This window comes from Lolium perenne, chromosome 7 (genome assembly GCF_019359855.2).
Source record: "Lolium perenne isolate Kyuss_39 chromosome 7, Kyuss_2.0, whole genome shotgun sequence".
Lineage (NCBI taxonomy): Eukaryota > Viridiplantae > Streptophyta > Magnoliopsida > Poales > Poaceae > Lolium > Lolium perenne.
Genome location: NC_067250.2, coordinates 320,541,261 through 320,558,411, shown reverse-complemented (window position 1 = coordinate 320,558,411; position 17,151 = coordinate 320,541,261). Strand labels below are relative to the sequence as shown.

At 44.8% G+C, this 17,151-nt stretch overlaps 2 protein-coding genes across 2 annotated transcripts; both read right to left on the bottom strand.

Moving 5' to 3' along the window:
• Positions 1–4,247: 4,247 nt before the first annotated feature.
• Positions 4,248–6,705, bottom strand: LOC127314966 (uncharacterized). Its single transcript, XM_071824434.1, has 9 exons — positions 6,691–6,705; positions 6,324–6,578; positions 6,048–6,236; positions 5,585–5,939; positions 5,402–5,508; positions 5,055–5,201; positions 4,602–4,714; positions 4,444–4,519; positions 4,248–4,364 (listed from the first exon to the last, which is right to left on the bottom strand). Exons 1-9 carry the CDS (start codon positions 6,703–6,705, stop codon positions 4,248–4,250), a joined length of 1,374 nt encoding a protein of 457 aa, XP_071680535.1.
• Positions 6,706–15,851: 9,146 nt separating this feature from the next.
• LOC127316741 (transcription factor MYB77) lies at positions 15,852–17,076 on the bottom strand. The gene has a single exon (XM_051347208.2). The coding sequence runs from the start codon at positions 16,901–16,903 to the stop codon at positions 16,034–16,036; it is 870 nt and encodes a 289-aa protein (XP_051203168.1). The 5' UTR covers positions 16,904–17,076; the 3' UTR covers positions 15,852–16,033.
• Positions 17,077–17,151: the final 75 nt, after the last annotated feature.

The window sequence follows — 17,151 nt, the reverse complement described above, 5'->3', positions numbered from 1 at the left end:
TAACAAAATAGTTCGCAGAAGGCGGTTTGTGTGTTCTCGGGAAGGAAAACGTAACAGCAAGTTTCTGACTATGGACAACCGCACTCGTAGGTTGAGACCTTTGTCACGTTGCAATTGTAAAGCGGAGTTGGATGTGAAGCTTGATAGAGGTTCGGGGTTTGGCGAGTTGCAAAATTTGTTTACAAGCACAGTCATAAGTGTGCAGAATCCGAGCGAGAGCCCATTTTTATGGTCACATAGGAGGATAAAAGATTTCCGAAGCGGAGATATTAGCATTGGCAAACTGGGGTTAGGAAGCATGTGATCATGGATACCTTCCTCGGCAAGTATGGTCGGTACACCACCTGTTGGGTTTACGAGGAAGGACTTGTACAACATGTGCTGCAGTGGAGAAGAGAAAGTTACTTGCAGGTGGTGATGCTAGCTCAGCCATTGCCATGATGGAGAACCGGAGGAAGAAGTTTGCTGATTTTTTTTTGAGTACGACGTTGATAGTAAAGGTCGTTTGAAAAGCTTGTTCGTGTGATGCTCAGTCCGGCAGGATTACAATGATTATGGAGACGTACTTGTGTTTGATAGTACATATAAGATGAACCGATATGGTATGCCATTTGTTCCGTTTGTTGGAATTAACAATCACCGGAGGACGACAGTTTTTGCGTGTGCCATCTTATCAGATGAGAAGGAAAGCACGTATGTATGGTTACTGAAGACTTTTTTGAAAGCTATGTTGCAGCAGAAACCCAAGTCAATAATCACCGATGCCGATAGTGCGATGATTAGAGCTGTTCGAAGTGTGTTTCCGGAGCAGTCGCACCGTATTTGTTCATGGCACATTGAAAAGAACATGGCTCGGCACCTAAGTTTCAAGTCGTTGAGTGAGTTTCGGCTCTGTTGTATTACACGACCACACCGGATATATTCGAGGAAAGATGGCACGCTTTATCCGTAAATGGCAGACGGAGAAAACAGACGTGGCTGAAAAGAATGTACAAGAAGAGGAGATTATGGGCAGCGGCGTACCTATCCGAGGGTTACGGCTTGGTATGAAAAGCAATCAGCGAAGTGAAAGTCTTAACTCATGTCTTCACCTACACCTAGACTACGGTATGACACTAGTGGATTTGATTTTGCACTACGAGAATGCTATAGTGCGCATTAGAGAGACGGAGGCAAAAGATGACCGCATCGGTTCACGTGACATCACCTGCATCAAGAACCAATTTGAGGAGAATTGAGAGAGCTGCCGCAAAGGTATTCACTCCGGCAAACTTTTATATATTGCAGCAAGAGATATACAAAATAGAAGGCATTGAGGTTATAGATCAGTATAAGGGAACAGAAGGTGAGATGCAGTTTGTTGTTGCTTGGAAAAAGAGAAAGCATGCAAAGTTTTATGTTGACTATAAACCGGCCAACTCGGATAAATTAGTAGAGTGCAGCTGTCGAAGGATGATCCGGAGGGGACTTCCTTGCAAGCATATTCTCGCATGTACTTGATGTGCTGGATTTGGATGAAATACCGGGTTGTTTAGTTCTTCTGCGATTCTCTAAACAAGCTAGGGGTGGCTTACAATGAGGCGCACGAGCGATCTACATGATTGGGGTTTTCCCGTAGCGGAGGAGCGACAAAGATTTACGGAGTTGAATGTGTTACAAGCTGAAGCATTGCAAGTTGCATACAAAGATCCACTGTTGTTCGAGCGGACCAAGGCATTTTATGCTGACATTATTTCAAACAAGATGGAGTATGATAATGTACCCAACCGTCTCACAAACTCGGTGAATACTAATGTAAATGAATTGGGTGACCCTGCTCAAGTTGCTGCTCGAGGTGCGCCTAAGAAACGAAAGCGTAGAGATGATGGACAAGGACCCGTGACAATGAATGGAAGGCCATTATCGTATGACGAGCGGGGTAGGGGGATTCGATGTACCAGATGCAAAAAGGCTGGACACACCAAACGTAGCTTGAAGTGTGACCTGAATCCTAGGTGAGAGTATAAATTTTTCCTGGCGATCAATTATTTATGAATCCTTTTAAACTTTAGTTATTTACTTTATCATCTGTTTTGTTAATTGCAGGCATGTTGCGCATATTATAGGAGGTCAGGATGATGAATGACTTATTTTGAAGGACGAACTTGGCACGACATTATGAAGCTTGAGTTGGCATGCCGATATGTTTTATGTAGTCATTGGCTATATGAAGCTGTAGTCATTGCTCATTATGTGTTGTATTACGTCACTATACCCTCGGGTTTAATTACGTCATAACAGTTTTCAACATCATGCGACAGGAGATTCGAACTTCACGTGATAACAGATTTGAACTTCATGTCATATCATATATGAACTTCCTGTGAAAACACATCTGTACTTCGTCTGCTAACATGTATGAACTTCATGTGATAACAATGAAGTATTCCGTGTGGTAACATATATGAAGTGCAAGCTAGCAACATGAATCAAGTCGTAAGTACCTGAGGCTGGCTAAATACAAATAAATTAACGACTCAGTTACATAGACAAACATGCATGATTTCGTGGAGATACATGACTATGGGGATCGTTCATTTGTGTTGCATGTGATGACGACTATCTATACCGCATGTGCTGAGGAAATTACAAAAACCCACCACAATTGCGGCTATGGTTTAAAAAAAGCACCGCCTTTCATATTTTTGACAGAAAACCAACAGTTTGATCTAACAGCGTGACAGATACCCACCACTTCGCGAAATGAGCTCGGTTAAGCGGGTTAAGCATCAAACTGACAGGTGGGGTCCATAGTCAAGCTGACGTGGCAACGGAGACAGGTCAAAACGACCCGGCCAGGCCCGTGCGTTGGGGTCATTCTGTTCTTTTCTCCCCTTCTCCCGTCCGCCGCCATCGCACGTCCGCCGCCGCAGGAACGCCGCCCCTGCCATGCCGTCGTGGAACGACGATGAGAGCAGCAGCCAAGACAGTCTGCTCTCTGAGTTCGCACATGAGGCCGATCTGAGCCCAACGTCTCGGGTACGTGTTGAGCTAGGGTTAGGGTTTGGTAAAATTTGGGAATTAGTTGATTTACTCTGTTCTATTCGAATTGGTTGCATTTTATCTTGTGATTTAGGTCCCAGAGAGCATGTATGACCCGGATTACGCTGGTGTTCATGTTGGGCCGGAGCGCTGCCACCATCACTTGCCGTGCCACAAGTATGTGGCATTCGAGGGGACGAACACGGGCCGGAGGTTCTTGGGATGTGGATGCAAGGTACGAACATCTCTTCAATATCTTGTGCATTTAGAAATCCTTGTGCATTTAGAAAATGTTGTGACAGTTCTAGTGCATTTAGAAAATGTAGCAAAAGAAAACCTTGTGTCATATTTAGCACCATATTTTTGAGCTACATTGGTTTATGAAAACTTGTACTAAATTTTGGAATAAAAATACTTTTCAGGAAAATATTTGTGAGACGGTATTTTGGGTGGATCAGGAGTGGCCACAATCTCTGAAACATGCATTGCTCCAGTTGTGGCATTCATTTGAGGAGGAAAAGGAAACCAGAATCTCTGGTAATGTAGAGTATGCTACTGCCAATTACCAGCTAGTGCTTGAGAAGAGGGAGTTGGAAAAGAAAAACCTTGAACTGCATAAACAACTTGGTAACCTGAGTAGTGAGCAAGAAGCAATGGTTCCGAAATCTGCTGCTGAACTTGAGAAGGTTATGAAGGAGAAGGCAGAGCTGCAGATTGCCACTCTAAAGGAGGAGAAGAAGAAGCTGGAGTATTACGTTGCAGATCTCTTCAATATTAGAGATAGAAACCTGAAGAAGGTGAAGGCCATACAAGAGATTTGTGCAAGTTGGGAGTGAAGCATTTCACTATGTTGATGTAATAAATGTAGTAGATGCTCTATGTCTGATATTTGTGTAACTGAACCAAGTACTATGTATGTTCTATCACTGTGTGGAGAGATGTACTGTGTGGACCAAGTACTAAGTGTTGTTCATATAAGTGCTGTTGAAATTTTGGTAACATACATTTTTCTGTCACACTACTAGCTTAATATATAGATCAATCACACTAGTAGATCAATCACACTAGTAGCTTAATATATAGATGAATACTTAAAATCACACAATCACAGTACTTGCCAACCGTATTTAAAAGTCATACATATAGATTCACAGAAGCCGAGATTGACACAAGCTGGGAAACCTTCTACGGGACTAAAACCCAACATATGATCACTGCAGCTTTATCTACTTAGTAAATCTCTTGGAGATCCGGACAACCTTCGTTTTCACCGTCTCTAACAGATTTGAAGTTGCTAGAACTATCTGTGCGTTAATGAGGTTCCTTGATCCGTTTATCATCTCCTGCAAACAATAGGCATCGGTTATTCATTTTATGTACCACGGAACAAAGGTGTTTGGTCACCATGTAGAATATCAGTACCTGTGATATTTCTTTATTCCATTTATCTCCATCCCAATGTTCCATGCATTGAAGAACAAATAAGCCACATGAATTGCTGCACAATTAATTCGGTTCATTGAGTTAGTACATGCAATAGTAGCGTAATATGTATTTAGTTGTAGTTTGCATGTACTGACCCATCTTTTTGCTGCGGCATATCGTATGATTTTATATCCCAAGCTATCACATCAGGGAAAAATCCAGATGTAGATTTGTTGTACTCTTGGATGTCAGCAGAAATTTGTTGTCTCTATACAAATATAGATAATTAGATGTTTCTATACGCATGCAATTTGAAGACAGTATGTAGTAGAAGAAACAAGATTTGAGTCTGATGTTGTCTATGGTCACACTTAATGGAAATAATGAGTCAAGAACTTGGAATTCTTGCTTGGGTGTGTGCATGATCACGGTAGTCCAGTGATTGTTCGATATGTTAACTGGAAAATATGCCTGTGTGATAGGAAAAATTGTGAGTACATGCAATGTAAATTAGTATTACTACTAAATTTTGTCATATTGATGGAATACTTTACCTTCTCCCGCCTAAAATATTCGTCGATAACTCGTTGAATGGTTCCAGTTCTTACAGCTAGGAGATCATTGTTCTTATTATTATTTTTTGTTTTGTGGCCCTTGCGATGTGCTTCTAGCAGGAATGATGACCTCCACGCTGCACATAAGTACCGATCATCCCCAACACGATGAGACAAATCTCCAATGTAAGCATCGATAACCTGAAAAACAAAGGTTTCGTGTAGTTAACACACAAACATACATGTGCATAATTCATACATTAAAAGTATGTGCACAGTTGAAGCGTCAGCAATATACTTACATCATCTGTACACCATTTATGGTCTAGAACCACTTTAAGCCGTTGTGATGTCAACGTGACGCCAATATCATTTTTGTAGATAATTTTTTTCCCATTTACCTCACTCTTGCAACATAGTTGAACAAAAAGCTCTGCTGCTGCAATGTGTTCCGCTGTTAAGGCAGTAGAGTCTTGCGGAATTTCAACATCATTGGTGGACGGAGTAGCTGTACACAAAAAATGCATTGTGTTTAGTATCACATTACTAATCAAATATTTAAGTACATATCTTCCGTTGCGTACCTATTGCGGGAGTTGGCTTTTTTCGAGGTTGTCGTTTCGTTCGATTCTCAATGATATAAGGATACTGCAGTTTAAGAGGGAGCTTTCGCTTCCTCTTTCCATTTACATCTTCATTCTTGCCGGTTGCACTGTTGACGCTTTTTGATCCTTCTGAGGCAGCCTCTTTGTGTTCGTCTTCTTTGTTCATATTTTTGAGGGCAGGTTCAAAAATATTTGATGGCACCTCCGATGAAGAGGCCTCCTTAAAATCTTCAGCAACTTGCCATGGATTGTCTGGCGTGCCATCCCCTATGAAGTCACACTTGGTCCTTGCAGGTGTTATGTAATCCTCTTCTTTATTGTCCTCTTTCGACACCTACGGAAAGGAAACATACAAGCACGTGACGCAGGTGAAAGCATGTTAATCTACATTATTCACAATAGTGGAAGCATGTTAATCTGCATTATTTGTTGTGAAACTAACCTTGTGAACATCTTCTTTAGGTAATGACACACTCCGGGTGTCACTTTTTTTGTCGTAAACAAATTCTTTCCGTTCAAGTACTCCGTTGAGGTAAGATCCGCAGCCTTCGTCATAACAGTACTGATCTGAAAGTGTTTCCGCGGATGGCTTGTACCTAACACCTGATTTGTTTAATAATTTGACAACATCCTGCAACAAGGAAACAAATTTTAGGATGTCAATAATAATTAAATACGTGGTGAACTTTGTTGTTCATAATTATTTAGGCCTAATCACCTTCGCGCATCTCTCTGGTAGTTCTTCCATCATATCCCTCTTAAAATCCTGCATCATCCTCTTCATGGTGGTTTCCATCTTTATTTCCCACGACGGGCCGGGTTTTCTCGAGCTACTAGCCTTCCCAGTGCTCCTTCCATTGCCCTTTCCATTGCTCCTTCCAGTACCCGGTTTTTTAATTTCTGCACCCATGTTTTTTCCATCTGTTTTCTTCCCATACTGTCGCCTATATGCCTCTGTGATGTTATCTTCAATCTAAAATTAACAAATTTAATATGTCAGTACGATATTTGACAGTACATAGTTATATGCAAAACAACTATAATAAATGAAATGGCCGGTATATGTATGCTTACCTTAAGGATACCTTTGCCCCGGCCATTATCTTGATCATAGCTATCTCTCAAGGCTACAAGCAGCTTTTCGTCAGCTTGATCATAAGTGGGCGTGAAGAGATGCGAGCATATAGTGCTATCTCATCAAGAGGTTGCACTTTCTCCCAATACAAGTACTACATGTAAAAAAAATATAAAGGATAGTTAGTATATGTTGCAACATAATTAAAAAAAAAAACATTAAAGGACATGTACCTCTAAAATTGCAACATTGCCTTTCGGCCACTGCCTAACATATATTCCTCTCCGACAAGGGCTGATCTGGTCCATGACATATGCAAGTGTGAATTGGTTCCAATTCAAGTTGTGTAACTTGTACATTGTTTCCACAAATGCATAGAACGGCTTGTAAACCGTAGCTGTCGAAGTAGGAGCTAGAACAAGCCCTATAAGAATTAAGACAGCTCTTCGAAGGAAGTCGTCATTTGTGGCTTTTGATGTAATGATTTCATCAATCATATCTTTCATGACTAAATTGCCAGTTTTTTTACTAAGAAATCTAGTAGGTATGTTTGTTTTCCATTCTTCTCCTTCCTCTTCCAAAATATCAGCAGACGACAAGCCTTCATCCTGTAATCCTAGCAAGCATTCCACATCCTCATTTGTTGCCGATATTTCACCCACCCTAGGTTCAATGATGAACCTACCCTTTTCCTCGTCATAAACCTGCATCATGTATTTGACCAATAGTGGCCGTATCTTTCTGGATGGAATTTGCATCATGCATCGGCCAACAGCACAAGTGCGTAATTTGTCTCGTTGCTCGTCTGTCATTGCTGCTACGACTTTCTGCCACCTAATTATGTCACAGAAAATCTCCCCATCCGGGTCTTGCATCCTGCAGACCAATTGAACAACATCAAATTAATAGGAGGTAGGAAATAAAATTGTACAACTGCATCACATGAAACTAATACACTATACCCTCGGGTTTAATTACGTCATAACAGATTTCAACATCATGCAACAGCAGATTCGAACTTCACGTGATAACAGATTTGAACTTCATGTCATATCATATATGAACTTCCTGTGAAAACACATCTGTACTTCGTCTGCTAACATGTATGAACTTCATGTGATAACAATGAAGTATTCCGTGTGCTAACATATATGAAGTGCAAGCTAGCAATATGAATCAAGTCGTAAGTACCTGAGGCTGGCTAAATACAAATAAATTAACGACTCAGTTACATAGACAAACATGCATGATTTCGTGGAGATACATGACTATGGGGATCGTTCATTTGTGTTGCATGTGATGACGACTATCTATACCGCATGTGGTGAGGAAATTAGGGTTGAGGGAGGAGGATGCGACCGTGAGAGAGAGTATGGTCGCGTCACAGATGATGGTGGCCGCGGCATACCTGCGTTTGTCGAGGCAGAGACGGTGGCCGCCCTAGATACGAGGATGTCCGCGGCAGAGACGATGATGGCCGCAGCAGACACCCACGGTGGCCGCGGGAGAGATCTTGATGTCGATGCACAGACGACGGTGGCCGCCACAGAGATGTGCGTCCGAGGGTCGGTGATGTGCGGGGTGCGGGACGGTGGTTCAGCTCGGGGGCGGCGGACGGTGGTTCAGGTGGGGGGCGGCGGCGGACGTGGGAAGATGGAGGTTAGGTCAACGAGTCCACGACCTGCACTATTTCAACCCAATCACCCCGCACTACTCGCACGTAATGTACCAGTTAACGCATTCATTAATCATTAAATGGGCCGAAAGCCCATTAAGTTGTCCCAACTCATAATAATGCAATTTAAGTCCCATATTTGTAATTATTATTTTCAATGCAAAGTTTCAAATTGCATTCTGGTTTTTACAAATAATAATTTCCAAATTTTACTTCATGCACATTACATCTATGTCTGTAAACTAAGATCTATCAAATATGAATAAAGTTACAATTTTATTGTTTCATACAAATTATGAAAAATATTATGATTTTTTTTTTACCCAGCCTTAAATGATGCCAACTCCAAAATGGTGGTTTGGTCATTTCTGACAGCACAAGGATTCACATCACAAGGTTCACAATTGTGCCAAATCTTGCCCAATTCCATGGTGGTTTGGTCATTTTTCATGAATTTCCCCCTCTTTTCCTCCGGAAACCCCTGTCTCGACACATCTACACCATGGGGCCACCATGGTGCCAACTCCAAAATGGGAAAACACTTACCAACCAAGGTTTCACATCACAAGCTTCACAAGTGTGCCAAATCTTGGCCAAATCCATGGTGGTTTGGTCATTTTTCATGAATTTCCCCCTGTTTTCCTCCGAAAACCCCTGTCTCGACACATCTACACCATGGGGCCACCATGGTGCCAACTCCAAAATGGGAAAACACTTAGCAACCAAGGTTTCACATCACAAGGTTCACAATTGTGCCAAATCTTGCCCAATTCCATGGTGGTTTGGTCATTTTTCATGAATTACCCCCTCTTTTCCTCCGAAAACCCCTCTATCGACACATCTACACCATGGGGCCACCATGGTGCCAACTCCAAAATGGGAAAACACTTACCAACCAAGGTTTCACATCACAAGCTTCACAATTGTGCCAAATCTTGGCCCAATCCATGCTGGTTTGGTCATTTTTCATGAATTTCCCCCTCTTCTCGTCCGAAAACCCCTGTCTCGACACATCTACACCATGGGCCCACCATGGTGCCAACTCCAAAATGGGAAAACACTTAGCAACCAAGGTTTCACATCACAAGGTTCACAATTGTGCCAAATCTTGCCCAATTCCATGGTGGTTTGGTCATTTTTCATGAATTACCCCCTCTTTTCCTCCGAAAACCCCTCTATCGACACATCTACACCATGGGGCCACCATGCTGCCAACTCCAAAATGGGAAAACACTTACCAACCAAGGTTTCACATCACAAGCTTCACAATTGTGCCAAATCTTGGCCCAATCCATGCTGGTTTGGTCATTTTTCATGAATTTCCCCCTCTTCTCGTCTGAAAACCCCTGTCTCGACACATCTACACCATGGGCCCACCATGGTGCCAACTCCAAAATGGGAAAACACTTAGCAACCAAGGTTTCACATCACAAGGTTCACAATTGTGCCAAATCTTGCCCAATTCCATGGTGGTTTGGTCATTTTTCATGAATTACCCCCTCTTTTCCTCCGAAAACCCCTCTATCGACACATCTACACCATGGGGCCACCATGGTGCCAACTCCAAAATGGGAAAACACTTACCAACCAAGGTTTCACATCACAAGCTTCACAAGTGTGCCAAATCTTGGCCAAATCCATGGTGGTTTGGTCATTTTTCATGAATTTCCCCCTCTTTTCCTCCGAAAACCCCTGTCTCGACACATCTACACCATGGGGCCACCATGGTGCCAACTCCAAAATGGGAAAACACTTAGCAACCAAGGTTTCACATCACAAGGTTCACAATTGTGCCAAATCTTGCCCAATTCCATGGTGGTTTGGTCATTTTTCATGAATTACCCCCTCTTTTCCTCCGAAAACCCCTCTATCGACACATCTACACCATGGGGCCACCATGCTGCCAACTCCAAAATGGGAAAACACTTACCAACCAAGGTTTCACATCACAAGCTTCACAAGTGTGCCAAATCTTGGCCAAATCCATGGTGGTTTGGTCATTTTTCATGAATTTCCCCCGTTTTCCTCCGAAAACCCCCTGTCTCGACACATCTACACCATGGGGCCACCATGGTGCCAACTCCAAAATGGGAAAACACTTAGCAACCAAGGTTTCACATCACAAGGTTCACAATTGTGCCAAATCTTGCCCAATTCCATGGTGGTTTGGTCATTTTTCATGAATTACCCCCTCTTTTCCTCCGAAAACCCCTCTATCGACACATCTACACCATGGGGCCACCATGCTGCCAACTCCAAAATGGGAAAACACTTACCAACCAAGGTTTCACATCACAAGCTTCACAATTGTGCCAAATCTTGGCCCAATCCATGGTGGTTTGGTCATTTTTCATGAATTTCCCACTCTTCTCGTCCGAAAACCCCTGTCTCGACACATCTACACCATGGGCCCACCATGGTGCCAACTCCAAAATGGGAAAACACTTAGCAACCAAGGTTTCACATCACAAGGTTCACAATTGTGCCAAATCTTGCCCAATTCCATGGTGGTTTGGTCATTTTTCATGAATTACCCCCTCTTTTCCTCCGAAAACCCCTCTATCGACACATCTACACCATGGGCCCACCATGCTGCCAACTCCAAAATGGGAAAACACTTACCAACCAAGGTTTCACATCACAAGCTTCACAATTGTGCCAAATCTTGGCCCAATCCATGGTGGTTTGGTCATTTTTCATGAATTTCACCCTCTTCTCGTCCGAAAACCCCTGTCTCGACACATCTACACCATGGGCCCACCATGGTGCCAACTCCAAAATGGGAAAACACTTAGCAACCAAGGTTTCACATCACAAGGTTCACAATTGTGCCAAATCTTGCCCAATTCCATGGTGGTTTGGTCATTTTTCATTAATTACCCCCTCTTTTCCTCCGAAAACCCCTCTATCGACACATCTACACCATGGGCCCACCATGGTGCCAACTCAAAAATGGGAAAACACTTAGCAACCAAGGTTTCACATCACAAGGTTCACAATTGTGCCAAATCTTGGCCCAATCCATGGTGGTTTTGTCATTTTTTCGACATTCCCCCTCTTCTCATCCGAAAACCCCTCCGTCGAAACACTTCCCTTTGCTCTAGTATATTTACAGGCAAGGACTGTTGCTGATCTGCTCTAATATTTGCATGATTTGTTGCTGATGTGCTCTAATATTTCGATGTTTTGTTTTAATATTTAACTTGCTTTATATTTAAATTTGCATTAGTCCTAATGTGCTAGCATATAATTAAAATCATAGCCATGTTACCTAACCATCTATATGCAAATTTGTCACTACTATTACAGTAGGATTCAGCAAAGGCCCTCATCATGTTAATGAAAGACATGCACATTTTTGTTTGCAATGATGGATTACAATTTTTTTGTTTATGTTTCAAACTTCTGCTAAACTTGAGCTGTGCTTTCATTGACAAATTAATGAAACATGAAACCACCATCATTCCAAATGAAACACAGAGCTAAGCATCATCAGCTACATAATAATTCAACACAGAACATAGATCCACACAGATTCAGTAATTAAGACCATCACTATAATAGATGGTCTGACTACTCAGTTCAAAAGCAAACCAAACATTGTTCAACACAACTCACACCAGTAGTTCCAACATCATAAACCAAAAGCAAATGTACAGATCAACCACCATCCACAGGAACTAGGCATCATGCATCCTCATTAGCAAGCACCATGAGAAGCCCTTGATGCTCTGCCCTTATCTGCTTGGAGCTGCCAGTATGGGCTAGCTCCTCGCAGTGCTGCCTGAGGCTACCAAGCATGCCATCCCTGGGCTTCACCTTGTGCCATGGACAGAAGTACCTCCCCCTCTTCTTGAAAGGGAGGTCCCCAGCATCCAGCTTCTTCAGCAGCTTGGTCCAGAAGGATGCAATGTTCCTGCTGTCCACGGACTCGCATGAATCCTGGGAGTCATACTGCACAACAACAAATTGTACAAGTTAAGATTACAGATACATAGCAAACATACTGAAATACATGCATTGCTACAGAACAAATTGTATAGCTCACCTCCAGGGAGCCATCTGAATCCTCCAACTGCTCATATTGACCAGGGAAAGCTGGAGCAGGCACTTCTGGAGCAGGCACAGGAGCACAGAGCAGCACAGAGCGAGCACGGGAGCAGAGCACTGGAGCAGCACTCGCCGGAGCAGCACAGCCTCATCCTCCTTGCGCTTCCGCTTCCTGGACCCTTCACCACCCTTCATACAAATAACATAAGTCCCCACATTAATCCACAATAGGAAAATGTCATCCAAATACTATGCATACCAAACAGATCATCTTAATTAGTCTTTAATTATATCTTATGTATACTCCAAACTACCAAGTATAAGTGAATTCTTATTCTTATTCTTATTCTTCATCCACTTCTTCTTCACCTCAAATGAAACAACACAGCATCTTTCAAACTGGTGCACACCATATATAAAACAAACAGCTAGGGACCTAGGCTAACTGAAACAAACAACAGCAGACCAAGTCTGCGCATTTCCAACAAACTGCAATCCATACTCTGCATGTATACTGACAAACAAGCTGAGCATACATGCTTCCACAAGCTGTACAATTTGTAACAGCAGACAACAAAGACATAGTTGCCTTCAGCTAATGGATTAGCTACATCAGGATATGAAAAATAATCAGCATGGACACCTTCTAAATTCTAGGACAACCACATTCATAACACAGCAGCAAATACAGTGAGCAAGTCACACAAGACCAACCCATTTGACATCAAGGAAATCTGCCATAAGATCACCCTTATTTGACAGAAGCAAGAACATCCACCACTATATCCAACAATGCAATTCAAACTCCACGCATATTTGAGGTCTACAACTAGAAAAAGACTCTGAACTCATAGAGAGGAGCTAGAAGCTTCCCCAACAATACAACGCAAGACAACCATACGAATCATGCTAACCAGGTGCACTATGAATCCGTTTACTAACAAGTTATTATATGACTATACTACACACACACACCCTAATTCAGACCACATAGGTCTAACAACACTCCAGGAAACACAACATGCCGCACAATAGCACAAAAGTTTCAGATATCTCATCCTAGGTAGGACAATTGCATACAATTTCCTGGCAAAATAGCAAACTTGACAAAAGACCAAATGCACTGACCAGAACACCATATAATCTACACCGACTACACATTTCCAGTAAAGTCAGCAAAGCAAAGGCTACAGATTACTCAAAAAATCATTCCAAGCAAATTGCAAGCTACATGTGATGGCAGATTATAGTAAGAGCAACAAGGTTTTTTCAACTTCTCTAATCAGCAACCTTCAAAAGCAAGATTCTTTTACAGGTGATGGTGGTCATGCTTTGATCCAAAGCCAGCAGTTTTTCAAATCATCCAGAAACAATCTCTGCCACACCATAAATTTAACACATCAACAATTTCACAGACCATGCTTCTAGGCAGATTAACCGGCATAGCAAGATATCTCTACAAATCAACGAATGCAAATCACCATTGTCAACATACTTGCTCGTTCGCTCCACGGATGCAGTGAAACCAACAATCTACAAATTTCTAAAACCCTAAGGGCATGTACACCGCGGGACGCATATCTAGGCGCTTGAGCAGAGAAATAAGCGGCCAATTAATCCTGCTGTCCATGCAATTGTGCTGGGCTCTAACGCGCATCTCAATTTGGGGGACTTGCTTACTCAGTCTGATGTTCAGGCGCCTGCGTACTAGCATGCAAATGAAATTAAAAGTGTATGAACATGCGCTTACCCAAGCCGGCGCCGCCGCTCCCACCCCTCCTTCCACGACAACCGCCGCTTCCGCCTCGGGCTTCTTCAGATCTGCCGCCGCGACCGAACCCTGCGCGCCGCCCTCCTTCAGATCCTCCACCTCTGGCTCCTTCACCAGCAGCTCAGCCTCCGAGGCCGTCGCCGACGCCTCGGCTTCCGCATTCTCCGCATGCAGCACCGCAAACGCGGCCGACGACGCCGATGCCGCCTTGCTCCCCTCCTTCTCCATCGCCGCCTTGCTACCCTTCCTCTCCATCGCCGGCGATGGATGTGGTCGAATGGGGCTAGGGTTTTCTGTCTCTCTCCTCTCCTCTGCTCTTTGCCAAATTTGGGGGCGGTTGGGGGGAAATGGAAGGGGACGGAGAAGGCGATGCGGCGGGGGACCTTTCTATACTGGGAGGGGACACGCAAGGGACACGGAGGCTCACGGAACGGACACGCAAGATCACACGTCATCACCTCTACTTTGCCACGCCATCCCGTACAATGCGTATAATACAAAGTACAAACTTACCACCGTATCTGAACCAACCGGTATCGCGCAATCCGGACCGTCAATGTGTTTCACACCACCATTTCTCGAACGAGGGGGGGGACACCGGAGCACAGGCGTTATTGAAAAGCTCGAAGTACATGTGAGTTATCTTCTTAGTTTCTCCTTGGGAATAGATAGCTACAACTGTTCCTAAATATAAGACGTTTTGGGAGTTCCGAAGATATCTTATATTTAGGAACATAGTGAGTATATTGTAGATGTTTCATACCAGCCTTGTTTCTCGGGGAATCTACTAAATTTGAGTTTATCCGGATGCGCCAGTGTTGGCGTTGACCTCTTTGGGACATGGATACATGATTATTACTCCTTAGTTTTCAAAGCTTTGTAGTACTAGTTATAACACCAGCAGTGTACATGTCAGCTTGGCTGAATCGTATGTAACATTTATGCTCATAATACATTTGCCATTTGAAGACTTGGTTGGAGTTTGGTTTGCAAACAGCGAATCTTTCAGACAATAAGCTCCGCCGTGCAAATATAAACATCTGAAGAGCATGTATGTTTCAAGGTTCAGAGCAGGACGAGGCCAAGTCGAATACATATGTTGCGGAGAATGCTCCTGCAATAGAGGTTGTGACGATCGATACAGCTCAACGCCTCCTGTGAAGCTTTTTCTAAGATAGTAGGAGGTTTCTGTGTATGATGTGGATATTCTGAACGATGATACTTGCAGCCATGAACCATGAAGGGCACACTGCAAATTAGCACTTATCACTGGGAGGACCTTCAGATCCACACGGGTACATGTGCTACTTGCATGAAAGTAAATAAGTATGACATTTTGCTGAAATCTGAACTTGGAAATTCAACATATGTTTTCTTTCATTTTTGATTCCTGTATGTACAGACTGAAGCAAAGCCTCGGCTTAGCCTAGCTTCGCGCAGTTCTTCCTCTGTTTTCTTTTCTTTTTCTCCAATTGCTAATTTCAGTACATGATTGGTAGCCCTGATCTAGAGTTCACATATTTTGTTTGATTTTACACCACTTGCAGCACTCTGTATTTATCTCCGTGTTTCAGCGCTTCAGATGCAAAAGCGAGGAGTTTTTCCGCTTCACATCACGCGCGTGCCTCGCTACTTGCAGTAAAATAAGCAAATATGGCATGGCTGAAATCTGAACTTGGAACTTCAGCACATCTTTCTTTCCATTCATGTATGTACAGACTGAAGCAAAGCTTCGGCTTAGCCTAGCTTTGCCCGATTCTTACTCTGTTTTCGTTTCTCCCATTGCTAATTTCAGTTCAGATCCTAAAGAATGAAGCGAAATGCTACACTGAGCAGATTGCGGCTGTCCTAGATTGATCACTGCATCCTGCCTACTCCGGCAGCGCGCTGCACCGCCGCGCGCATCACTCCCTCCACCACCTGCGGCATGGACAGGTCAGCGCCGCACCCTACACCCGCCATGTACCGGCGCACCTCGTCGCGGATCATGTCCTGCATCGCCGCCGCGAACGCAGGGGTGAAATGGTAGGGCGCTGGAGCGGGTGGCAGCGACGGGGAGGGCGAAGGCGGTTGGTGGAAGTTGCTGTTTGAGCTGTCGTTGAGGAACACATGGTGAACGGCGTCCGTGCCGGGGAGGGAGAGAGTGAGCGACGTGAGCGGGTCCTCCGACCCATCTTCCTCCACCACCTCGTGCCGCCGGCTCATGGCGCAGTCGGCCGGCTCGAACCCGCCGGCACGCGGCACCGGGCGGTACACCTGCCCGTGGAACACGCCGCCGCCGCCATGGCTGAGGTCGCTGCGGTCGGACCCGGATCCCGACGGGCTGCTCTCCGGCGAGACGCTCGCCCGCTTGCAGGGCCGGTCCAGCTCAACGGCGACGGCGAGCCTGCGCTTGAGTGAGCAGTTCCAGTGGTTCTTGACGGCGTTGTCGGTGCGTCCGTGGAGCAGGCGCGCGATGGCGGCCCAGCGGTTGCCGAGCCTGGCGTGCGCGGCGGCGATGGCGGCGTCCTCGTCGGGCGTGAAGGGGCGGCGCTCCACCTGCGGCGAGAGCTGGTTGCACCACCGCAGGCGGCACGACTTGCCCGACCGGCCGGGCACCCCGCGCCCGATCGCCGTCCAGTTTCGCGCGCCGTGGCGGTCCACGAGCCGCCGCAGCGCCTCGTCCTCCTCCGGGCTCCAGGGCCCCCTGATCCGGTCGCACTCGACTTCCGCTACGACTCCTCCCATCGCGCGTGCTCCGGGCTCCGGCTGGGCTGCTGCGGCGTGGAATGGGATGGTGGTTGGTCTGAGCTGTGGGTGGCGGCGAACGGCAACGGTGGTCGAGGTGGAGTACGGAGGAAGGGGGAGAGGAAGAGCTAATTTATAGCACGCGGCGGCCGGTGATCTGACCGGCAACAACAGCTGGCGCACCAGTCCCGAGCTCAACCGGAACGAACCCTCCTGTGTCGATTTTGACAAAACTAACCTATTTCTGG